This window comes from Anser anser (genome assembly GCF_964211835.1).
Source record: "Anser anser genome assembly, chromosome: 12".
Classification (NCBI taxonomy): Eukaryota; Metazoa; Chordata; class Aves; order Anseriformes; family Anatidae; genus Anser; species Anser anser.
In genome coordinates this window covers 19,082,062-19,108,535 of record NC_139733.1, presented here as the reverse complement: position 1 = coordinate 19,108,535, position 26,474 = coordinate 19,082,062, and the positions used below count along the sequence as shown (strand labels likewise).

The 26,474-nt window shown below is 39.2% G+C and overlaps 1 protein-coding gene and 1 long non-coding RNA gene across 6 annotated transcripts in view; one reads left to right on the top strand and one right to left on the bottom strand.

The window, feature by feature from the left end:
- Positions 1–26,474, top strand: part of MDFIC2 (MyoD family inhibitor domain containing 2) — a gene marked incomplete at its 5' end in the record, with an annotated part of 43,123 nt that overhangs the window by 235 nt on the left and 16,414 nt on the right. The window contains one exon of the mRNA XM_083795611.1: positions 26,139–26,177. Coding sequence (XP_083651737.1) covers positions 26,139–26,177 — 39 coding nt within the window. The remainder of the gene's footprint in view (positions 1–26,138; positions 26,178–26,474) is intronic.
- Positions 1–26,474, bottom strand: part of LOC310880182 — a 125,672-nt gene that overhangs the window by 98,801 nt on the left and 397 nt on the right. The window contains exons 2-5 of one of the 5 annotated variants that reach the window (XR_014571514.1): positions 25,747–25,852; positions 15,307–15,329; positions 15,119–15,218; positions 8,202–8,381 (exon numbers count right to left, since the gene is read on the bottom strand). This is a non-coding gene — a long non-coding RNA (uncharacterized lncRNA). Of the gene's footprint in view, positions 1–8,201; positions 8,382–10,684; positions 10,797–11,053; positions 11,090–12,892; positions 13,222–15,118; positions 15,219–15,306; positions 15,330–25,746; positions 25,853–26,474 lie in introns of those variants that run through there. The other 4 variants (XR_014571515.1, XR_014571513.1, XR_014571516.1 and 1 more) reach the window with 4 other exon arrangements.

Below are 26,474 nucleotides of genomic sequence, written 5' to 3'. Positions count from 1 at the left end.
GTGCAGAATGGCCTAAATTACCAAAATTTAGAGTACACTGAAAGCTCATTTTTCCAATATGCTTGCATGCCTTTGGAAGGTTTATTTAAGATCACTTACAACACTAAGATGCACAGATCATCCTCTTATTCCTAATGAAAAGTTTTTGTTAAATCAAACCATTACTGCATTGGACTCACATTTGTCGGGTCTCCTCAAATTGCTGGGGGTAAAATTCAACCCCAAATCTTTGGATTTGGCAGCGTGCTAACTTAGAATAAGTAGCATCAGTTGTCATCAGTTCATGAAATATAGACTCCCAGCGGTAGAAATGTTATAGGAGATGTTATAGGGGGAATTTCCAATTTTAAAGGCTGAAAATTGACAGGTATTAAGTAGCTTGTTTGCTACAAATAACTGTCAAAGAAAGGTATTTCAAACACTACGTTCTACTAGTTAAACTATTTTAGAAGACAGACATGAGATTGTAAAGATTTTCTTATTGCATATCACTATATGCATAAAAAGGGAAGGTCAGAATATATTATTTTTTTTGCTAGAAAAATGTAATTGTAAGTTAACACATTGCTTATTACAAGACCCTCTATGTATGTTTGTTGGTCATAACAGAATCACTTCATTGTATTTCACACGCATGCACAGAAGAGAAGTATATGAATGCGGAGACTTTCAAGAATACAAATTACATATCTACAGTTAGGTGCAAATTTGGGTTTTAAAATGAAAACAGTTGTATTCTAATCCTAACAAGTGTGTGTTGGAAAGACTCAACAAGTGACCTCATTTTGAAAATATTAACTAGGAAGGTATTGAGGAAAAGGCCATTTATAGCAACTATTATGTCATCTGTAAAATGCGCATCACTATTTTAAACTCGTGTTCTTAATTATATCTTTTAAGCTACGATAGGGGCTGCATTAAAATAGACCTAAATTAATGTCTCTACCTTGCATTTTTCATTGTTTATGCAGCACTTCTGCAGAATGAAAATTGCATGCCTAAGTAGAGCTCACTGGCCAACATGCAGGCCTTGTTTGGCTGGACAACCAAAACCCTCCACTTGCAAGGTGTCAGCTACACCGGTAGAAACTCTGCAAGATTTGCAATTTGAGCATCACAAAGAACGATATAGCCGATTGAGATCTGGGTCTGATCCTACAAAACAGCTTTGTACTTTAGTTTGTAAACAGCAAGCACATAACTGAAATGAAGATTTATTCCATCAGAACAGGGTACAGCACAAGAGATTGTGACTTTACAAAAGGGGTATAGAGGGTTTTAACTGGTCCATAGTAAGAAAAGAGTCTCTGAGCAGGGTAGGTATGAGCCCTCAGAGCCCCATATAGTTATTTATCCTCTGGACTAGATCTACTCTGGTAGCCAGTTACATCTCTCACACCTCTATGTTCCTGAGTTCATCTAGCTTGGGTAATGCTCATGCTCCATGTTTTATTACTATTCCCCTTCCTACAGAGACCTACAGTTCTGCATTTCTAGGTCATTAGCAATATACAAATTTTATTTTTTTTTCTTGGAGACAGTAATCTCCTTCAGAAAGCAAGCCAAGCGCTGTCTATTTGCACCTCTTCTCTAAAATGCAACAGAGAAATGGGCCTTGAAGGCCTTGGACAGCAGCTGAGTCGGGAAGTAGCTGAAGTCTCAGAAGAGAAAGAATTTTTCCTGGAGATAGGAATATGGACATTATTTTATATTATATTGAAATTTGGTTATTTAAAATGCGTTATTGTTTCTTTGCTTTACGCACTTCTGTGGTACACATCAGGTTCTTAGAAAAAGGTAAACCATACTGCCTGGAGCAGAAGCTTAACTTCTATGTTTAAGTGTTTTAAAAATACATTGCATATAGATTTCAGGCATTCCAATAAACAATGAATTGTGGAGAACAGACTTTACTGTTTCCGTCAAGCACAGTAAGAAGACTATATGTTCTTTTAGCATCCAGTTTTAAAGAAAAGTTATTTTTGTTCATGGTTTTGTATTGATTATTTGTTCCTTCTAAAAGAAACAATCATGAACCACATAGTATCAGAAATAAACATAAAATACAGACTAGGCTGTGGCTTTATTATCTTTTGTAGACTTCTGTTTCTTACCAATGCTTTGCAAAGTAGTAGTTCATGGACTAGTAGTGCAGTGGGTCACAGTATGTTACCTGTTGGCTTTCAACATTAGAAGCTGTTCAACCAATGCAGGGGGAAGGGATTTTAATTTGGCTGCCAGTTATTTATCTTCCAAGTTTTTTGGAAGAGGATTTTTTTTTTTTTGTCTTCCAGCCCCTACAAATTGAAATCCATGCCTCATTTTGAAGGAATACTTTCACAAAGCAAACCAGACTCCAAACCAGCCATGTAAAAAGTATTACAGAGAAACATTAAGCTGTGCTTGTAGGAACTTCTTTGGGCAAGAAGACCCCCAAAAAATCCTACTCATGCTTCTACCTCTGAGAAATGTGCACCCACTGCTGCACTCATTTCTCTCTCCACAAGTGCAGTGGAAGACTCATGGGAGTTAAAGATGATGAGGGGGCATGGGGGGAAGAAATAACGCTGCATAAGCCAAAACAGTCTTGGAGAGAAACATCTACATAATCATGGCTCTAGACTATATTTTTTAAAATGAACAACGATATTTACCCTCTCCTTTCATTTCTTGCTTACAAAAGCCTTTTAGTTGGAGGGTCTGAGGTCCTTCACAACATCTAGGAGAATGCAGAACTATAGTGAAATAATAATAAAACTGCACGCATGGAATCAGACTGACAGATACGTGGTTTGGTTTTGATAGACTATCCAGAAGTCCTAAAACATACCTGTAACCTCCTAAGTCACCTGTCACTCAAGTCTGGATCTGAACAACACCATGAGACATGCTCTGGTTTGAGGGCCTGAATAAAGACAGAGAAGGGGTCACAGTCCTATCCTGAGAGCTAGCAGAGCAAAGAATTTATACCAGCAATCTTTTCTGATAGTATCAATCTTTTCTGAGCCTGTTCCTCAGTGCTGTTATTTCTGAAGATCACACAGAGAAAGCCTGTTTGGAGAGCATGCATCAGATCATCGGGCGCAAAACAATGAGAAAAAGGCAGTTATTGGCCTTTTTTTGATTTGTCTGACCTTAGCACTGGTGAGAACCAACTCAAGAAAAGCCAAGACGTATGAGTAAAGCCAAACAACTTGTTTTCTGCAGCAGCTGAGGCAGTTATCTCTGCTTGCTTCTTCATATGGGGAAAAGCTCTTCACTGGAGAAGGGAAGCGGGAAGCAGGTTTAGATGGAGGTACAGATCTCCCCATGCAAATGTCTACACAACTTCAGGTCAGAGTGAAACACGGGCTGATTTACAAAGAAGCACTGGCAAAGTTATCTGCATTTCTACCCTGAAAAACTAAAGCAGGAATCCTCACTGCATGCATTATTACTGTTTATACTTGTTTTGCCCTGCCATACAGAAATTATGTAAATGACAAAGCGTAAAAAATAATTATGCATATATGTAAAGAACATTCAGTGCAACGTGAAGGAAATGTTAAGAAGTGTCCTCTGCATGGACATGAGCCCCCATCTGCATCACACACACCCAGAAGATGGGCAACCAGCAAACCATCACACCCCAGGCAAGAAACATCTCTGCGGGCTCCTAATCCAGCAGAGCTCTTAGAGGAAGTCTTATGAAATCTGGAAGCCACACAAGACATGCCCTTAGAAATGCGGTGCCCAAGGATGAGTAACACTCCCAGGGGCTGACCAAGGGATGCTCCCAGCTCACGCAACTCACTCACATCCAGGGATGTCTCCTCCACGTGGACCAGGGCTCCTTCTACCACCGTGGTGATAGTGCCAGAAAAGCAGTCATCTGGTGGGAAGGGAGGTCAAAGCAGAGCTAAATTCACACCAGCTTCAGCACGTGACTTTTGGAGTTCCTTACAAACATTTAATCTCTCAGCATTGCTTGATGATTACAGCCATATGGATACACGGGAGCAGGCAGGAGCTTATCTGACTGACGTTAGGCGGTAAAAGGTGGCACTGATTCTGCACAGGGGCCAGCAGCGGTTTCTTCACTATTTTTTGCATCCATTGCTAAGGACTGAACGCAAGGTAAAAAGTGCGAGGGCCTAATACTGCCCTCCTACGGTTACATCCAAAACTGTCCCTGGCAGCCCAGGAACGCAGATCCAAGTTGCACAGAAATGAAATTTCATTTCAGGATATTCTCACACAAAGCCCTCCTGTTTTATGCTGCCCAGCTGTGTACACAAATGCCCTCCATATATAACTTCCAGTGAAAAGTTAATGAAATGGCTTCCTTGCTCTCCTGCCAAAAATATAACTGAAATGCTAATTTCAAGACTTTCTCCAAAATAGCCCCTTTCTGCACTAAAATTCTCATAAATCAGAAACATTTTGTCAAAAATAAGCCTGTTTTCATTGTCTTGCAAAGAGTAAGGAGTCTAACCCTGATTTCTTTAATCGGCTGCTCTAGCCAGCAGATTTTCGCTGTAGGCTAAAATTCAGCCCTGTATTGAGGGTCAGTGCAAGGTCAGCACTTAAACCATAAACTAAGGCTTAAGTGGTAAATAGAGCCTCTGTTCAGATTATATTTCACCCCTCCAAGGAGCACAGTTCATATGAAAAGGGAGATTTACTCATATCATAGGCCTGGCTGTAGTGACATTATTCACATCATTCAAATAATCCCTTACTCCAGAAGTAATCCCAGTGGGTGAGATTGTGCCACACTTCTGAGCAGTACATCCCAGAAATCTGATGTGGGAGTAGGCAATTCCTAACTGCACCCCCCCCCATAACACCCCCACAGCCTTGCCCTGGGATATATTCCTGGATGAACAGCAAAAAACTCATCTTTTGCAGCACTCAAACACCTTTTCCCCAGCATACCCTTCTCCCTGGATACCTAGGGGTTTTAAGAGCCTTTTCCAAAAAGTAATGAAGCAGGAAGGATACCCTGCCATGAGACTGGTTTTGCACAGGGGGAATTACCCCGGAGAGATTTGGAGGCTCGTTTCTTTCAAAACCTTCCAGCTTTCCCCTGATTTGCAGGGGCTGGAGTAGCCAGCATGAGGTTTGTGCTTTGGGTTCAGAGAGATTATTCTCAGCAAAGTGTTCCAATCCAACTTGCATCACTGCATTTAGGTAGCTAAATGTCATTTCTATAATTTATTTCTAAACTCAGAAGTCAATGAATGTAATTCTACATCCACACTTGGACATTTGTTTCCTGCATTTTGCTGACTTGGGTCCAGAAGCTTTTTCTCTTCAAGCCTGAATTAAGACATCGGATTGAAAAGCTTTATAGAACACCAATAGCAAAAAAAAAAGAAAATACCTCTCAGTTTCATGCAGCAGAAAACACCAAATTCTTATAAGATGAATGCTGTAATCTAAGCAGACTGTTTCCAGATAAGAACCACACACACAAAAAAAAAATACACTTTTAAAAACTGATGACAAGGATCCCAGGGGGCTCGAATTCCTGGAAGATGCCTTGTCAGCTTCAGGACTATGACCAAATGAATTAATTGAGACAACCCTTCCTTTAAGTTGTAAAACAGCAGATTTAAAGACTCTCTTCCAACGGAGAAGGAGTATATGAAACCTGCAATGGTCCCAGCTCACCACTCCTAATTATAGTTTTATAAACTGATTGGTCCTTGATCTTTGAACTGGAGAGTCCTCAGAGATGTAAGGCTTCAAGTACTGCCACATAGGTGGTATGAATGTACAGTAAGGAGTGGCATTGCTTTAGATGATAAGGTTAGCTTAAAGTCACTCTCCTAAGCTGGATACTGGTTGTAAAAATGTAGATGCAAGGTTTATTTAGGTTTGTCTAAGTTCTTGTGAATTTCCACAGATGAATGAAAAAGATTTTTTTGTTTGTTTGTTTAACTGCCAATGTTTGGAAAGATCCGAAGATGTGGTGTGGGTTTCTGTTTTGGTTTTTATTCTATCATTCACCGCATAGAAGTCTTCCAGAAGATTCCTATTCTTCATTGTACTGGGGCAAATTTTTCAAGATTTTCCCATTGGTTGCATGAGTGCAGCCAAAAAAAACCCTAACTCCACATAACAACACAGGTAGTCAGTTGTTAATTTACTTTTTAGTAGTACGTGTATTACAGCAGATCCCCTATTTCTAAGGGCCTCTTATAGCCTATATTCAGTAGGAAGCACTAAGTAGAAAAGTGATCAGTAATTCCACTAAAGTAATGGAGTCATGTTGGCTTGCAAAAGATTTAATTGGACCAAGCATGTCTGAAACAGATACTTGTAATCATCTTAGGGTATAAATTAGGTAGGAGGAATAAAACAACATTCACAAGATGTCCTATTTTTACTGCTTCCATTCAAAGAGGGAAAGGTCAAATGCAAAACTCGTATTCTCGTTCTAAGGCAATACAAACCAGAAAGCTGCCAATAGGAAACAGAGTAAGTAACTTGGTTGGTAAAGAAAATTCATTATAAGTAAAAGTGATATGTAGTTCAGAATCTCTATCATTCTTGATGCTCTTGACTATACCTGCTCCCCTCCCTATTAGGGGTGTTGTTGGCATTGGGCTCCAGTACATGCATCACTGTCACGAAGAGGTTTGTCTCTCTTCAGTGACAGAAGTGGAGCCCAATGTCGGTTTCTTCAATCAGCTTTAGCCTGCACTTCTGAAAGCAGAAAAAAATAGCAGCAGTTGTATTCCTTCTTATGTGGGTAATGAAGATGTCATTGGGGTTATTCTCAGTTTCTTCTGGAGGGAGACTGAGACACCTTGGAATCTAAATGTTCATTAGTTTATGAAGTTTTTAGTTCCTTAAGAATTACAAAAGATGCTTTTTTTTTTTTTTACTGAGCTCAAAGGCAGGTAATAATGGATCTAAACAGCTGAGTGTCAATTTCCACATGTTTTATAAGCCTGCAAGATTATAAACCGGTACGTAGAGCCAGACTGACTGTCACATAGAGGTATAGCAAAATCCTCACTACTAGTGTGTGTTCAATCAGCTATTTAAACTCTGGTGTTATATCTATTGTTTATGAAAGATGTTAAATTACAAGTTTAGACAAAGACCAAAAGTGGAATTACTTTAAATATTCATTATGTTCGCTGAGGTTCAAAGGAATTATTTTTCCATTTTTAAAAAATATTTAGAACTAAATCCAAATGGAAAGATACTTAGACACTAAGATTGACTGCTCCAAGTGTCCAATAATAAAATATTGGACATAATAAAATCCTTATCAGAACAGCTTAGTGGTAAGGAATTCTTCTGGGACGCTTCTTGTCTGTGCTGAGAGCACACAGCAGTATGAGGACTTGAATTCACATCTTCCAGAAGAAAACTCTAGTCACCTGCTATCATACTCTCCTTAATACCACAGCTTAGAGATTAAGTACATATGTTTGGACTACTTAAAGCTCATTGCTCCAGAGAGAGCAGGAAGAACACTACAGCCCAGCAGAAAAGACACCTGCTAGAATGGCAACAGATTGGCTCTAGTCCCTGTGCAGGTGAGCATTCAGTTATCCAATATGATGTGGAAAGCTATTAATAGGTTGTCTCAGTACATTGCTGAGAGCAGGTAGAGAGGAGTTTGAACCCAGGCTGTGCCCAGTCAACAATCTGCTCTGATCTCACCCATGTAGAGGACAAGGGACTAGAGCATCTCCTCCTGCTCTATCGGGAACAAGGGCTGGTAGAGGTGCCCAGTGCAAGTGGAACATTCAGGTTGTCCTTCTCCCCAGCACCTCCCAGTAGTTTTCCTACTTGGACTCATCTTGTTCCCACACCTCTCCCCTCAGCTTATTGCTGCTCCCTGTTACTTTGTCCTCTATGTTGAACCTGAGAGCCTGGTGCTTGCTGGGCAGAAAAGCATATGCAAAAATTAGGTGCTGAAACCCTCGGTGTCAGCCAGGTTTCTTTATGACTCTTACTACAGCTGAGATTCATCTCTTTGAAGAGAATTGCACAAGGCTTCTTTACCACCTAAGAGATACTTAAGTGGCACAGAGATTTTTGCTATCCCCCTAAACTAGATTAATTTTTATTTTATAGGAGTGAAACAGTCTCTTAGGGTCTCCTAATTATATATAGTCTCATTCTAATTTCAGTCTTTAATCTGAATAAAGATGTTAGAAAAACAGACACAATTAACTTAATCATAAATTCAGATGGATTGTTTATTATCTGTCTACTTAATGTGCTTATGATTGCAGCAGTTAAACATGATAATGTTTTCTCTCACACATAAATGAATATACACAGTGCAGAAATATGTGCAGGAAGAAAAACTTCTCCCTGAATATGTCAGGAGGCTTCAGAGATAAAGTAGATGCAGTGCTCACTGTTATGCTCTGCAGAAAAACACAAACATTGCCTTGATAGTGTTGAGACATCTGAGAACTGATTACTGACAAATTATGTTTCTTCATATCTTTGCTGAAATATGCTTAAGTACAGTTTCAAAAGAGAAAATGGTATTGCAGCATCAAAGATGCAGGTAGCAATGCCATTCTGCTATACTACAGCACCTCTATTTAAGAAGTAGACATGTAGATTTGGGTAAATAAAGTTACTTCAGTTCTTCAGAGTAAAAAACAGGTTAAATCTCTATCTTCCCTCTGAAGCAAGCATCAAACATCAGATTTACAGAGAAGAGTTCTCTGTTATGCAGTCTTCATAAACAGTCATCAAAAAAGGTCAAACCCTTGTAACACCATTGTCCCTTTTGGTTACATGTCCATGGCAACTAATGTGTGGCAAAACACGATCACATCCACAAATACTTAATGTCAAAGTTGTAGTTAGAATATGATTCTTCTTCCTGTTCCCACAGGATACTGAAAGTAAATAATTTCAAGCATGTGTTCAGTTAAGTCAGTGATTATTATTCAAATAGGCTTTTCTCTGTCATTAGGGTAATTTTTTTAATGGCCTCATAGTATAACACAGTGAAGTTACACTTGGCTTTGAAATATTCACGTTTCAGCTAAGTTTAAAACACTACATTTTTCCTGCCCAACAAGAAACATTTATTTTTGTTGTCTCACTCTTGATTTTCAGATAAAGCTGCACTAACCGCACATTCTTACTATATACCACTATATACCTATATACTATATATATATATACTTACTATATACTACTATATACCAAATTCAGCCTGGTATTTCCTACCTCTAGCCTTCCTAGGGTTTGACCTGTGTGTTGACAGTCAGAAAAAAGTTCACTTCCACGTTAACTCTCACCATGCTTCGTGCTGGCTGTTTGCGTGATTCTCGCTAAATACATGGAGCTTAGAAATAAGTTGAGAGGAGTCTTTGAAAAATAGAGCCCATCCTCAGACACCGGCAACTTTCATAGGACTACTTCTTGTAACATTTTTATCAGGTGCTCCTCTTTCAGCTTTCCACCCTGGGAGCTACACTCACGTTGAACTCATTGAATACCAAGGTAGCCAAAAATCACACTAATTGTAACTTCTCTTTCGATGGTTAACAGAAGCCCAGTACACCAGGAAATCCATACTATTACATGTATAACAACTCTGAATTTGACTCAGAGTTTAAATTTAATGCCTTATAAGGCTGTCATATAGACGTATCTGTGCTGACTGCAAGTCCCAAACTTACATCATGGTTGATAAATCAGTCAGTACTCCTGACTGAAGAGAGGCCACTTTGATAGTGCATCGACAACGGAGAAGAAAGGGGAGGATAAAAGAATTGAAATTTGGAAGTAAATGTAAGCCCCTTCAATTTCCCTTCATTTCTTCTCAAGGACTGCTGTCACATTAGTACTACAAAAATATATAAAGTTTTATAAATTTTCCCCCCACTGATTAAATGAAACAAAGTCATATTACTAGAATTTTAAATCTTTGAAATTCTTGCTTATACTCTGGGGATAATACAATAGAAGACATTGTAATAGACAGAAGAAAAAGTCAAAAGAGCCACAGGAAAAAAAAAACTATGGCACCTGGTGGTCATTCTGGTTAGACCAAGTTGTGACTGAATGTATCGACTTCAAATATTTTAAATGTTTAATATTTTAAAATACTACTGCAAAAGAAGACAAAAGTCAAATGTGAAGTCCATTTCAGTTTCCAGCTAAGTAATGATTTTTTGTTTGTTTTCAGTTTATTTATCATTTAAAAGGAAAATGACCTATGAGCTTCAGATAGTCACTTTGGGGGGAAAAGGAGTTTAAATATCTTATCTCCAAGAGAACAGCCAGGGCTGTAATGACTTGGGGTTTTACTTACTGTCATTTCTGGCTGGAAGCATCATCCCAAGGTGTCTACCAGAGACAGGGACATTGCACAGGACCCCAGAGGCTGTCTCTGCAGACACCCTGCTGAACCCACTTAGATTTGGGTCAGGCTTAGGCTGTACCAAGAACAGACACACCAACAAAGCATGCACAAGCAAGTAAGAGGCAAAGGAAGCAGAGAGGCAGATGCTGTGAATAATAGTCTTATTACAAAGATAAGCATAATTAAAAAAACTGATGTTATATAAATACACTGAGCCTGCTTCACCTAAGGTTCTCTGAAAGCTCCTTCTGCAGATGGACACCCTGAATTCAGGATGATTTTCCTCTACTCACTCTTTGTGTCTAACTTTGCCATCTCTGCTGGGACATATCTGATTATAATCATTATGCAAAGAAAATCACTATGCAAAGAAACAGCAGTGGAAGCTTCCTCAGCTCTCACTTGGAGGGAATCACCAACAGCTGTAGAAGGATAGTACAGTCTCCAAGCTCTAAAAAAAAATTCATGAAAAATAAATAAAATATAAAACTAAGCAGCGGTTTTTACAGTATGACACAGCAGTATTACTTGCATTAGGCCAATTTACCACTTATGATAGCAGTAATAGCACTAAAAGCCAATAAAAGCGGTCTGTTCGTTCAGAGATTGGCTTTTATGGCTTATTCTAAATATTATCAAGTGAATCAAAAGCTGTCATTATAGTGTCTAAAAAGCCTTCGTACCTTGTAAGCAAACAGTGTGACTTTGACAAATAATCATTAATATGCCTGTGTGAGACCAGGGCTAAAAGAGAAAGAAAAAGGAAAACCCAATATTTCACTTTACATAAGTCATTAAGATCATTTCAGTTAAATTTCATACAAAATAAAACAGTTTTATATGTAAAACACCATTGTTTTCCCAAGTGTTTTTTTTTTTTTAGTATGTGAATATACTTTCACAAAACAAAAACTTGTCAGATAACTGAGCAATGAGTGGCTGAACTATAGTGATCGTCTCAACAACCTTGGGAAAACAAATAATGCAAATAATGAAAGGTAGCACCTTTCAGGTCAGCCAAGCAGGTGGCATCACCCTCTCACCCTGCCTGCCAGAGGCCCTGACAAGCACAGCATCCTTCTCCCTCTTCTTGCTTTGTAAGACGACATATCTTCCTGTACCCCCCGGAAATATGAAATTTATGCCCTGTCTGATATGTGGCTGGTTGCTCTTCCAAGAAGCTCAGAGGAGCAAAACCACAGCTCTGGCAGCTCTCAGCTGCTCTCCACCCACCTGGGTGCCAACGGGAATGCCCAGAGAACTGAACTGGACTCTGCAAAACATAGGCAGGGCAGACATAGGATGTAGAGGATTTCCTTGTCCATAGTGACCAGAGAGCAAATCCTTCTCAGAGGAGGATTGCACGGCTCAAGTCAATACCAAATGTCATTTCTAGTCTTCGAACCTCTCAAACAGTATCTCCAATGTGCAGTCACCAGCAACAGTGAGGAAGATTTGGGTTTACCACAGGCTGCCCAAAATTTGTCACTGCCAGTATTCAGTGATTCAAATGCAGCTTTCTGAGGTGGTTGAGTTTGACAAAGGATGAAGGTAAAGAGACAGGAGAAGAAGAACCTTATTACTGCCCATGTATTGCCACACCACAACACCTGACACTGCTTCATTACATACTAAGATGGGCAAGGTGGAAATAGAGGAGGAGATTCAGGACGTTGCATGGGATGGGACATCATCTGGTATCGGGATGACAGCAGGAAAGCTGAGCACACTGCCACATAAACAGGGTACGTACTGGAAAGGTTTAGAGCAGACCGCACAGCAGACCTGACTGTGTAACCATGCCCTTTCACACAAGTTTTTTTGGTGTAACATCAGTAAGAGGATTTGAAAGCCCCAGTTCCTCTCAGCACCCTACTGGGACTGTATACTGCAGTGCTTCCTCAGCCCCCAGGAAAGTCACGGTGACTTCTTAGCCATACTTGCAGACATCCAGGCTCTGAACTCAAGACCAGGGTTTGCAACTGGGACAAACTAAATGCCTTGGGTGAGGCACAGCCACCTGTCAGGTCTCACACACTGAGTACAGGCTCTGGGCAGTTGGCTAAGTGTCCATGGTCTTGCAGCTCAAGTGCTGCACCACGGTTTTCTCGCCTATTGCTATTTACAGTTCTTGGGGCCTCACGGGAATGGCAAGCTAGCATGCTTGCCGTTGATGGCGTTATGCGATACGTTGTGCAGCTGCACCAAGCACACAGGCTAGCAGAAACATGTGGTGCCACACTGCCAAGGGAATTATTCCACCTAATGCAGCCCTTTAAGGGCCACGTGTGCTTTGCAGACAATTTATGTGAGCAGAAAACCAACAGACCTCCCCTTCCAAGCTTCCAATTTCTTTGGCTCTTTCTTTTTTTTTCCCCTCCCTGTAGATTAGAGATCTCTCCAGAAACACTACAGGTAGAAACTGCTGCACAGGATTTTGCCTGAGATATACTAAAGGACAGTAGGAAACCATAAGGATCCTCCACATGCTTGCATTTATCCAAGGAAAAGGGAGCGCAACTCTGTAAGTCTATAACAAGTAGGGCTTCTTCCCTTAAAAGAAAACTAATTATGGATTTATTTCAATGAAAAGAGCAGGTAAAAGCTGTTTGTTCAGATATACACAAGAATTAGATTTTGGTCTCTTTAGACCTTCTCTTTCAGGCAGAGTGTCTAGCAGCTATTGAGCTCCCTTCCAGATCCATTACACAGACTGAGCATCTGCTTTTCAGTGCCCAGGCATGATCTGGTTCAACAGAGGATCAATTATTGACGCTTGAAGAGCAGAAGCTGTACATTGAAGTGAATAATACCAATGTTACTCTTCTGCTGCCACCAATAGCATTTTGCAGTACTGATTTCAGTCTCAAGCATTCCTATAAAATGGTAAGAAAGGATTTTACACACACAGAGGTTTGAGTGCTTTGGTCTGTTTGCTTTTCAAGTCATGGGTCTGCAATGTGTTTATTCATCACGTACAGTTCTTCTATATTATTTTTCCCCAGGGTTTAATCCCCCCATATTTTAGCTCCACCTTCATCTCCCTGTCACACACAAGTCCTTTATTACTGCTGAGGAAAATCAGAGCAGAGGACTCTATGGGTTGCTGTGCAACCTGAAACAATCTGTGCAACACTGACACAAACCAAGGCAAACATTGGATATGAGTCTTTCAACCAGGATTTCAAGAGCAAAGTCACCAGAATTACTCATATGCTCGGAGTTATGCTTGTGCTTTGGCATTTTTCTCAATCTGCTTCTTATAGAAGAGGAAGATGAAGAACGCCTTGGCCTAGATTAGAGGCCACGTCTTGGGTGTGTTGTTGCCCTGTTTCTAATTGCTAGCATAGCCAAGAAACTGTATCCTTTCTTCCACTTTAGAGACCACCTGCAGAAATACATTTTTCCCCTCAAACTGCACAAGAGCCCAAAACTTGGCTTTAATACAACACATATTTTCCATTTTTCTCCCTCTAATGAGACACATTGATATTTTTACCTGCATGTACTGTGTTTTGTTAATGGGAAATTTTTCAAACACTACGTGGTAATGGACTGTGGGATATGGGATTATATATTTATTATTCTCAAGAGCACTGTACACCGTACCAGTAAGTTACAAGCAGGCTGGCAGAACAGGGTTTGAATTTTGGCAGAAGACCTCTCCTGAGCTTACTGCGATTTGCTGGTTAGGCTGCTTGGCTCTGCTTTTAAAACCCTGTGGTGATTAAGTTACGGTTGCTTTGGTCAACTGAGCTACAAACAGGCTGCACTGGGCGCTTTTTTCTGGACTGGTCATGTCAAAACTAGGGTGAGGTAGTGGCCAAGGGCTGGAAAAGGAGGAGCACTGCAAGAAGCTGACTGTTCTGGGTTGTTGTGTGATACAAAAAGTGATGTTGATGCTAAATCCAGAGATAACAAAATTTGTCGTAAGCTTCAATTGACAGGAAAAAAAATCTGCTCCTTTAGGTTGTATTTATACACAGTGGTGTCTAAGTCTGCATTTACACAAGCATTCAACAGTCAAAATACACCTTCTCCCTGCCATAACAGGTCAGCCTAGGTTTTTCTACGTGCTGCCTTTTACAGAAGTGAAATGCTTTTTTATTTTTTGTACAACTGAAAGACTGTCATTTTAAGATAAAAAGCCTGCTTTTCCCCCCCAAGGGAAAGTTGGAGAAAAACTTTCATGGATTTGCCCTTTGTAATATTCTGGTTTGTCTGGAGCAAGGGGAGGAAATAAAAACCTAATGGAAAGACATTTTTTTCTTGGATCAAAACTGAATACTTGGAAGAATGTGCTCTCAGACTATGCTCATAAATGCTTAGTAGAAGAAACAATTGCTAGGTCAAATGATTCACAAGGTCCAGCTTCACTAGAGCACTTGATATTTACCTTTTCTAATGAGACTAAGGTGAAAAAAACGTTTACTTTTTGTCTGAGAGTCTTAAATCCTTTTCAGTCATTAACCATTTAAATAGCCTACTTGCTTCCTGAAGGTGATTAATAGAAGTTGAGGTGAATCAGTTACTTAGAAATGTGAAAACTCTGGGCTAGATTTGTACATTAGGTTCAACACTTAGTCTACAGCAAACCAAGTGAAAGCTCAGCCCAAAGCCTTTTTAAACTCAGAACAGATCATATCCCAGCTTTGCAGGCTCATTTCATCTCCCCCCCATGTCACCAATTATCTCAAGGCATTCTATAGGCTGAGTAGTAAAAACTTCTGTACCAATGCTAAAGTAGGTTTGCTAGATGCATATAATACTTACATATTATAAATATCCAGCATTCCAGGTAGCTGAACATCACCAACTGATCACCCTTGTTTGTGGTTGCCAGTGCGCAGTACTTAAAGATGTGCTTTGCATGCTTTTAAGAAAAAAAAGAATTGCAGCACCCAAAATTTAGTAACTATAGGTGATGTGAAGATCAAAAAGAACCCAAAACTTCTACTGACCTTAATGTCAGAACTGTCGAGCCCTTAATAAAAAAAAACAGTATTGAATTATTAGAATATGGCTTTCCCTGATTCAGTCTTATTGAGTATCTGCTTTATTACTTATCCAACTCTCCTCCAGAAAAACAAGTAGCAGCACCTTCTTTTTGGCCTGTGATAACCTAGTTTGTGCAATGCCAACCCATTCAAAATCTTCCATTTAATTTTATGAACTTTGCATTGGGGCCCCGGTATTGTTGTTTTATTTAAAAAAAAAAAGTTTCACTCCAGAAAATAAAGCCCTCTTAAACCAGCAGATGTTAATAGCCTTGTACAGAAATTTTAAGAGGTCTCCAGGACCTGCCATACTGATCTTCTCCTATCAGCACCCAGCCCATGGGAACACAGCTGCACGAAAATCAAAAAAATTAGAACTGGATCTTTTGAGAACCTCCAAATCCCTTTAACTTCCAGAAAAGGTGCAGTAGTTGTCAGCCAGGTACAACACTGTAGTTATTGATGTGTAACTGGCCTTGCAAGGTAAGTAAACGTACCCTACTAAAGTTACTTAGCCAGTTCTGAAGTACTTATGAGGTATATTATGGACAATATACATAGCCTGTATCTGTCCTATGATGAAGGCTACCTAAACTACAGCTGGACATGAGGTGTATTTTCTTGGTCTAAACAGCACAAGCTATGCCATATCCCATGACCATTGGTAATATTAGTGTGATCTTTTTATCTTCTAATACATATTAATTTGTAATATACAAAACCATTCAAATAAATAATTGTGCAGACTGAATAAAAAAGCAATTTAAACTTTTTTTCCTTAACTGGAGACACTTTTTACAAATAGTTCTTTTAAGTAGTCTTAATAGTATCTCTTTAATATTGCCATTAAAATTCACCAGAGTTCAAGAGCAGAGCAAATTTACATCTGTTAAAATAATGGAATTGACACTGGTATTACATCATTGCTATTTTAAATAATCATTCTTCATAATTTTAACCTACTTACTTTAAGTTGCAAATACAGGGCTTGTTCCTACTTTGATGAAAGTCAATGGCAAAACTGCCTTTGGCTTTCAGGGAGCAGCATGTAGCTTTAAATGTGGGGGTCTCTGGTTATACGTGGGGGGGTTTGACTGTGTTCACTTATACAGGGAAGAATAATTCACTCTGAAGGAAAAATTACTGAGGACAGTTCTATGAACTCTATCAAGCTCTGGTCAAATGGAATAATTGTACTGGACTAGCCCGCACCCCCCAAAATCGTGAAACTATACTCTGAATTTCAAGGGAGGTACAGTTCTCTTTAGTTTCACAAGAAAAAAAGGTTACACATCGGTGTGCAATTTTGTGGGGTTTGTTCGTTAATATTTTGGGATAGCTTGTTTTTAAGAGAAGCATAATGGGAACCCTCACAAATTCACCTTCTTTTGGGAGAACATCAGCAGTTTCACTGAAATTAGGTAAATATTTTTCTTTGAAGGTTTCAAACTGAACCTAAGGAATTAAAAAGATACACCATACACAGATGGAAAGCCACCTAGAAAATGAATCCACATTGCCCTCTCCCTGATTACAGGAGAAAGTGATGCAAGGCCTTTTTTTTAAAAAAAAAAAAGATGAAGATTATAACTAATTTGAAGAATCTTTAAAACTGGAGAAAATATGGATTTTGCTGTCTATCTAACACCCTAAAGAAAGCTTACCCATGTGATCAGGAAAAAAGAGTCAGTAACCCCACCACAGCTCATCACCTGCAAAATCACCATGACTCCATTGTCTACATAGACTTGCATAGTTTTCAGGGACAGGAACTTTTCAACTGTATCTGCACTGAGCACCTAGTTTGACAGATTTTGGCCATGGCAGAAACCACCAGTCACTACAGTTAACTTTCGACTATCATGCTACTACGATGTGTCTTCACAGTTTACTGGACAATAACCGTCAACTGAGTCTTAACCATAACATTTCACTGCAGTATAGGGCCTGTTAGTTGTTATCTGGGAGCCAGAGAACTTTATTAGCACTATCATAAAAACTAAAACAAGGTCAATCCCTTGTTTTATTTATAATAGGCAGTGCCAGGGATAATAGAACATCTACCAAATATCTATCAAACCTCAGCAAATTAAGAGTTGAAATAACAATTGCCTTGGCATTTTTAATAGTTACACATTAAAAAAAGACATGACAACAAAATGCAACCCTTTGCTCTGAAAGCATAAACAAGCAACACCACCAACGACAGGGAGAAAAGATCAAGTTATTCCAGAAAAATCAAGTTTTGAAGACCCTGCTGTGCTGACTGCCTTATTCCACTTGGAATTATTTGCCCAGTTACATTTTGTTCCACTTCCACAGCAGGACACATTTGTGAGCAGAAAAAATTTAGTTTGGATGGAAGGCAAATGTCTTCCGAGAAAGGAAGATTAGGCAATATTCTGCCTCAGGAAGAGTTTCAGGCACCGTCACTTAGTGGTGTCTAGGAAGAAATGAGAAAACACCTAAGGGGTTAGCCTGCGGAGACTTTCACGCCATGCAGGCTAGGACTAGCTGAGACAGGAGGTCCTTTCCAGGCCCACCGTCTGTGATTCTTTTTGGCATCATTTTTTGCCTTTATAGTATCATGTCTTCCTCCCAGCTGTGGCAGTAACACAACATGATGCACACTGCAACCCAGCCTTTAAGGATAGCCTAGGATCACACAGGAAGCCAGTGCTGCGACCATTAAATAAGTTACAAATATGGCTTTTGTAAGCAATTTACTTTTTTGTAGCTTCCCAGCCACAGCACTGAATGCTAATAAGGGGAGAGGTGTATACCTGATGTGGAGAACAGGTTGTTGGCAGAACACTCATCACAGAGGAAAGCAGGAATATACAGATATATCATTCTAACCCTATCTACTCAAGTGTATATATAATATGGAGACTTTTTATATTATAGTCTAGGTTCTTCATTCCAAAACTATTATTTTCTTTCACTAAAACCTGTTAATGTGAAGATTTTACCTAGCTGCATAAATCTTCATGGAAAGAAATATGTTTCTGTCATCTATTTTTGACTTTCCGTGCTGTGACAGTGAAGGTTGGCCTGGTGTTGCTAAATATGCACACTGCTCAGGTAGCAGAATAGCTACTGCAGATTGCCTGGCACCTGCTCGAGGATGAGGTGAACAGAAAGTATTTTTGTTCCATTGAGAACATCTTGGCCAAACAATATTTGTAACAGACAAAAAAAACAAGGAACCTAAACTGAGTGAGAATGGAATCTTAATATTTTGGGATCATGAAAGGGTGAAATCAGAGTTCTGAACCTGAACAGGTTTAGATGCAGTGGAAAAAAATGGCAGGTGTTAGGGAAAAATATCTTCCTTGGAAGTAGGATTTTCAAAACCTGGTACTTAGATTGTTAGTTCTAATCTGTTTTTAATGAAAAAACTTCTGAAAAGGAGATAAAAAGCATGGAGCATGAATGCCAACAGAAACATATTGTAAGTATGATACATTATCAACAGTTCTACTGCTACTGGGTTAAGAAAAAAAATAATGCACTTAAAAGCACCCCCCTTTTGCTTTTTAATATTTCTTTGAAAACATCTGTGTTTTATTTATTTATTGTTTTTAAGTATAGCAGCTACTAAGAGAGAAATTAATTACGCTTTCATTTTTAAGGACCTGGATTTCCTCTTGCATGTATCAGTCTAACTCAGGAGTAAGCCCATTGAAGCAAATGAAATGAGGTTGGTGTGAACGAATTTAAAAGTGATCTGAAGCAGGCCCTCAGATATATATATATGGATGGAGTGAGTCATTCTTGTTCTGGTTGGTTGATTACATCAGTGGAGATCTAGTATCCATCACGCAGGGCCTGACTCTCCTTTCTCTTATATCACCATGCTTCAGAACCATTGTGTGGAGCGCAATGATATTTTACTCCTAAAACCAACAAGTTGAAAGAACTGAGCCCCCAGCCCAGTAAATTTGAAGTGCATTGACTGCAAAAAGCCACCCCCAATTAAATCAATGGATCATATGGTCTCCATAGTCTGTTTACCAACTAAAGCTTCCATGCAAATTGTTTTAAGACATTTTACTCATTTAAAATTTTAAGTAGCTGCTGTCATAAAACAACACACATTCTTGCCTGGCACCACACTCAAGAAGTAACTCTTCTTCCAGCTGTTTCCAGTGACAAAACCACATAGATATTAAGGAGAAACTGAATCGATACCATGAACTTGACTAGTCCAATTCCCTCCACAACAAAAACAGTTCTGTAAAAAACCCTTGAGCAGTCCAAGCCCCTGAGCATTTTCTGATTATTTGTGTGTCAATTTTTCCTTTTAGGCACACACCAGGCTTGGTGGTGCTGGAACCTGTGGTATTCCCATATTGTCTCTCAGAATAGGCAATACCAGCTATTCAAGAAGCAACCCTGGGAAACCTTTTTGTGGGTTGCTGTTAATACCTGAGCTAGATTATAGAAGAAAAAAAGGGTGGAAAACCTTCAGCCATCATTGGGCTCCCTGAGAAGGTTTTCCCTCTTGGCAATGACTTTATGGCTAATCAGAGGCAGAAAACCAAAGTGGCAGGCTATGAACTCCCCAGACACCAGGTTTTTAACCAGGAAATCCCTTCCCCAGCCTCACCCCATCTCCGTTTCTCTACGGTTTCCCTGGGCCTCTACCCCTATCAGAAGCAAGGCAGCCTGCCTTCCCACTATGTCCATGTACTTCTCACTTCTGGGAAACGAGGACTAAAACCACCTTCAAAGTGGATAAACCTGAGAGCAGATATTTCTTGGATCCAGCTCAGCCAGTCCAGAAACTGTCTTAGAAGCAGGACAATATTTTATACCAGCTTATTCATAGGGAAGCTATATGAGCATAGAGCATCCTAGTTCACTGCTATCCTGTCCCTGGCCATGCAGTAGTCCAGCAAGGACACTGAGCTAAAGAAACCTGACTTAAGACACTTTTAGTACAGACGTTTTACTTCCTACCATTACACCTTCTCAAGATATTTAAGCACCAAGCACTGTAGGTATCATGGTTTCATATTCATGTTACACTTAGCTAATACTAGCTAGAAATTCTCTGCATTAAATGGTGTATTTTATCTTGTCCAACAAGTAAGACTTCTGCACCATAATGTATCCTACAGGCAATTCTTTTCATATCTAAATCCCAAGGATGTTTGGGGGGAAAAAAAGGAGATTATATTTATTCAGAAATTAAATGAGATTAATAATTTTAAAAGTAATTTACAAATAGCAATCAGCCGCTGCAACGAAGGTCAAAAGAAAAAGGACACATTAGCAATTGAATATCTTCCATCCCTTTAAAGTTTTAATACCTCATACCTGTTAATAATAGGAAATATTCTTCTTCAAGAGTAGCATTTTCAAAAATTGGTAGGATCCTTTTGCTAATTCTAATCTTCTTTTAATAAAATAATTTGCTAAAAAGGATTATAAAAAAGCATGAAAATGGAATGCCAATAGAAATGTACTGCCTATACAATAAATAGTTAATGTATTTTCTAAATGAATGATTTAAAATAGCTATTAAAGTAAAGAGAATGAGCTTATGTTTCTAGTAATGACTTCCCTGCCTCAGAATGAAATCTGTAAATCCCCGATTGCAATTTCACGTCCCAAAAGAACAAGCAGTCCTGGGACCAATGCTTATTGCCTTTATCGTTAATACTAGCATACCACATATGTGATTTTTATATCACTGGTTTGAATATTTAGATTTATACTTATGTGTGCTTTTTATTTTAAATCTCATACAGTTATTCTGTCACAAAAATAAAGCTCTCTTTCAACGAGGCTTTTTTGCATGTACGTGCATACATGTATACACAGACATTCAGTATAAGTACAATTTTATTCATAAGAGTGCATAATGATTCAGGCTGTGATTGTTAATAAAAATGCATTTCTAACCATCAAATTTGAGTCTATTATTCTAAGTTAATTGCATTTGCCCTAAAGAGACTTGCGACTGGCTGTCAGCCTATTTGTGTCAGTTCCATTTTATTCATCAGTCAATCTTGTCTCCTCTTTTTTCACATCCCATATATTGATCAAATAGATTTGTTAGCATGCCTCTGCAGCCTTAAAAAAAAGTTTGTTATTTGTCAGGTTTATTTGATAACTATATTAGTTTGTGTGTTATCTTAATTGTTATTTCAATAGAAAATAAATGGCCTTTGATAGCCCCACAAGATTCCCATTAAATATAATCCATATAACAAGTTAGTGGATGGAGTGAATGTGGTAAGAAAATAAACACATTAAACCTATTTTAGAAGGTGGTATTAATCTGCAGCTGTACTGTACTTGATCCAAAAGACAGGAATAGAAATAACTACAGTGTGAAACAATTTTGATAAACATCAGTGCCGTATCATTGCATATTATGCTATGTATAAAATACTTTAGGAAAAAGAAGCGTGATATAAAATAAACTGAGGTCATATCTGGAAGAGTGGGTTTTGCGGTTAAGTGTGAATTGGAACAATATTATATATGGCCTTAGACACTAGAAATTAGGCTACAGAGGCTGTAAGCAAATGCAGGTGGAAATGCATTACATGGGGCAAATTGTTGATCAGGAGAGGAAAAACAGCTTTATAGGAAAGTATTTACTGGAGAAAAAAATAAGCATTAAGCAAGATACATTGTGTAAGGAAATAAGAGTTTAGCCAGATTTAAAAGATAAAAATCAAAACAGCATCTTGTGCACACCAGTCAGTCAGTATTGGTAGTGACTTTACAAACACTTTTACTTCAACCTTCTCAAAGCAGAAGATGATGCAATCATTTTTCCCCCTGTATGATAGTCTCAGAAACCTGCCTCTGATACTGTCTCTATCAGCAAAACTACATAACCTCTGGCTCCCTGCTTAACTTTGAATCTGATCTCCCCAGGTGGCACCTGAGATTACATACTTTCCAAAATAAACACCACATTAAAGTCAGCAAGAACACGTGCTTACCATTTCATTTTAAAAATGATTCAAGAGTCCATGTGTATTAAGATAGTTGTTCAAGACATAGAAGTGCTGCTCATAAAAGGCATTAGGAAACAATCTTTTGTTTTACTTAAAGGCTCAAGGAACACTGACGAAGCCCCAGCTTTTCAAAATTGAAATATGAGATTAACAGAACTTCCCAATCTTCTTATGAAAATTGGAAGAAGTTATTTCATCTCTTTGGTCAGGATTAGTCTTTTTGTTATCTAACTTTAGTCACTTATAAGTTTAGTTTCTGGTATGGGCTAATTCATTATTATTATTTTGGTAGCCAACTGCTAGGTGGTTTCACGATGGGGGAAGAGGGACAAGATATTTCTTCAGAAGAGCAACTTATTCCCACCTTAATCTTTTTCTGTCAAGAAGCAATGCCTTGCCAGGAAGACAGGCTTGTCTCTTCCTTTGGTTATTGTAGGAGTTTAGGCCAGGCTACAGCTGCTATGATGAACACCACCCTGAGAGGGACATATCCCATTATAGCAGAAGCATTTTAAATGCCTGTATCTAGCTGCAGACACTTGAAAAGCCCAACTCCTAGGTTATTATTTTTCATCTGGAACCTCTTTAACTGTATTTCATACAAATAACCATGCTAAGGCTTCAGATGACCTAAAATAATGCTCAAATTTGCAACTGTCATAGAGCAGTTAGCAATACCCCTGCGATTCAGAAGCACACAGCATGATGATAGCTTCAAGCCAAACTGTTATGACCAGCTAGTATAGAATATAAACAGGAACAGATGAGAAGAATACAGCCTCAACATTTGAGACAACAAAGAAAGAGTGAAATGATTGCTACATAAAAGACATTTCAAAGACCTCCCTGAAAAGCAGGCATAAAAATCCCCAATAAAAAGGCTCAGCAAGAAAACTGTCACACCCCCTAATCCTCAGCAGACTTTAACAAGATGTTTGCATGAGCCAGAGATTGTCTCCTTCCCCAGAAGACAAAAGGCACAGAAAACAATACTGTCTAGCATAGGATTAGGAGGCAAGAGATAGATAAAAAGGATTCCTTAACCTTACAATTAGAAGCCCCAACTCTCCAGCCAAAGGGATAATCAGAAACAGACGGCAAACCTGTGTCACAATAATTGCCACATCTTTTTTTACTCTTTGAAAACTGATATATTTTCTGATTTTTTTTTTAATTTACTGCCACCCCAAGAAGGGTTTTGATGGCCATTTAACTACAAGACAACTGCTGCTACCAAACCACAATTCAGCACACATGGCAATAACCTTTTATTTCCCGTTCTTTATATTTCCATCACCTCCAGCCTGGCAAAAATTAGATTACCAATGCTCATACCAGCTTTCCAGTAAATGTACAGCTAAAAGCAAAATTACATGTAATACAATTGTCTTCTATCAAATGATTGGCGTACTGTGCCCTAAACCAGACACACGCGCAGAGGTTCTTCATGCAAACCTGGCATAAGCACTTGCTCTGGTTAAAAAGGAAACAACTTAGTTGTTATTATGAGCATCTCTAGCTTTTTTTGCTATTACTAATGCCTTTAAACAGAAGGCAGGGTACTGGCAAGAGTAGAAAACAGACTTGGAGGAGGAGAAATCCTGCAGGCTGGAAAGAAACTAGAGTCTGCAAAATTTGACCCTCCTGCTGTAGTTAACTAGTGACCATAAACTGTAATAGCCATGGAAGTTAACTGCATAAAACTTTAAGACTTTTTCTGAAGCTGAACAAGGCAACCACAAGACATTGACAACTGCATTTACAGGGCAAATATTAACTTACAGTCATGACTTAAGTGCCAAAACAATCATATATGATTAGGAAGTATACATGTCCCTGCTTTATAGGGGATAATTTGAGGCACACAGGATTTGAATGGTTTGTCCAAGCACTTGTGAGGGACAGTCAGAATTTAAGCAGTCACCAGCTCCAGTGGGCAGATTGATATTGCTAGCCTTTCCCAGTTTTTGGGTGCCATCAGGAAAGGAAAGGCCAAGCAATTATGTTTTTTCTTCAGGTGCAGCACACTTGCAAACTATTCGTCTCTGCTCTTGTGATTCCATCTGTCTGTTTGGGACCTTAAATTTCCTGCCTTAAGTTCAGTGGCCTTGTTCCACGCAAGCTAGACACTACCTTAGAGCTGCCTCATATTCTGGGGGAGATGAAAAATTCCTCCTTTAAGTAAACTACTTAAAACTGCTTAGAAAGAGGTTGTCAGAGATGCCACCTTAACCATTTCTGGACCTTGGTGCAGGCAAAAGCAAGTAACTAATATATCCCTGAGGCACGAAGAACCAGCACACCAGGCAGAGCAATACAGGATGTCAATCAGTGTAGGGTAGGAGCAGAGGGTAGCATGGTTTGTATGGTGACAAAAGCAAATTAATCTCTTCAGCAACACCAGGGACTTCAGGTCTTGCTTGTGGTGTGGTGTTGGTGACCCACAAACACTCTTGTTCCCATGCCAGGATCTTTGCTGCTGTCCTGCTGAAAGACCAGCTATGCTTGAATCAGAAACCTGGAAACAGGGCTGTGGCACCCTGTCTATTGCCTCAAATTATTTCCAGATCAAGTTTTCCTCATTTTACAAGTAAGCTTCTGGTTGCCACTATTACAAGCATGACCTGAGATTTACAAGTTGGGCTAGTGTTTTTTTCCCAGTTCACACATACAGACCCAGATTTACTAAATAATGGTCTGGTCTGAATTTTTTTTATGAGTGACACCTGTGCAGCACAAATTCCCATACCCTATGGCACAGCAATGCCACCCAAGTACACAGTCCCCCACTCAGGTTGTTACTTATGCCTTCCCCTCCAAGCAGAGGAGAAACAGTGTCACAGACACTTAAATTTTCTGCTTTGCCATCATTATTCATTTTGTCAGAAACCCAGATACTATAATGATGAAAGACAGTGCAAAACCCTAACATAGCTAAAAATCTAGGAAAATTCAGTCATGATGAAACAGAAAAATAAGAGGTGATCTAAATTTGAACCCCCAGTATATCACACAGCCTTGGCTCAGAAAACAAAACGGTATGTATTAAAGCTATTTGATAACTTATTCTTCTTGATTCAAAAACTTGAAGTCCAGCATCTTCATATTTACCATTGGTAGGAACAGGGTTGTGATGAAGCACACGGTAATGAGGCCTACGTTCAGGTTCATTAGCAGTGTTTTCCTTGGTTGTAATTATTTTAATGAAGACTTCGCTTAATTAAGATTTTCATGACTTGGCATAGGAAGCAGATACAACACCTGATAACAGTATGCCCTGAAGTTAAACATCTCTATCAGTTTTAATGGGCATTAGACTGGTCCCTAACAGAGTAAGGCAGAGCCTTTTCACTGAACAGGTGAAGACAACGCAGACATGAGCCAGCAAAAAGACACAGCCAAAAACATAAGCTTTACTCACTCGAATTCAGGGATGAACACCACACCAGTGAGTCAGGATCCTCAGAGAGTTGCTGCTCCTCTGGTTAAGGTGAGTTGTGTTGGCCATACGAATGTTGGTGTGTCCCCTGGGGAAAAAAATAAACCTCAGTGAGGGGTCACAGGACCCTGGATTTTTAGGGGGAAGAGGTACCTCTCAGCTTCTATTAAGAACTGTTTTTCCTTACTCATGAAGTCAATTAGGGAACGAAGTCTCCAGCCCCACTAGCTTCACTTCTCACTTTTCTCTGACAACAATATAGCACTGAGAAGTTTAGAAAACACTGCTGCCTATGAGGGACAGCAAACCCACCTCACCAGCTGAGGAGCTTCTCCTGCTTAGTGAGGCCTTCCTTTCCTGCTCTTGTTTTCCAGAACTGGACAAGCCCATCCTACAGCCTCTTGGAGATTCAGGTAAGACCCCCTGCCTCCTCAGCTACTTCTGCCCATGATATATGGTACCACGTAAAGGTAACTACTGAAGTGGCCCTTTTCTTGTAAGAAAATGAGCTCAGTTATTCTAATTCCACGGGGAATATGAACGAAGTATTTTTTGCCTCAATATTAACACATTGCATTTCAGATTTAAGCTCATTTTTAGAACAAGAATATTATTTCTATTAACGTGAGTTAAAGAAATATTTCAAGATTTACCACAAAACAGCAGAACAATCATAGGAGTGCCATGCAGTTGGCTAAGCCTACATGCTT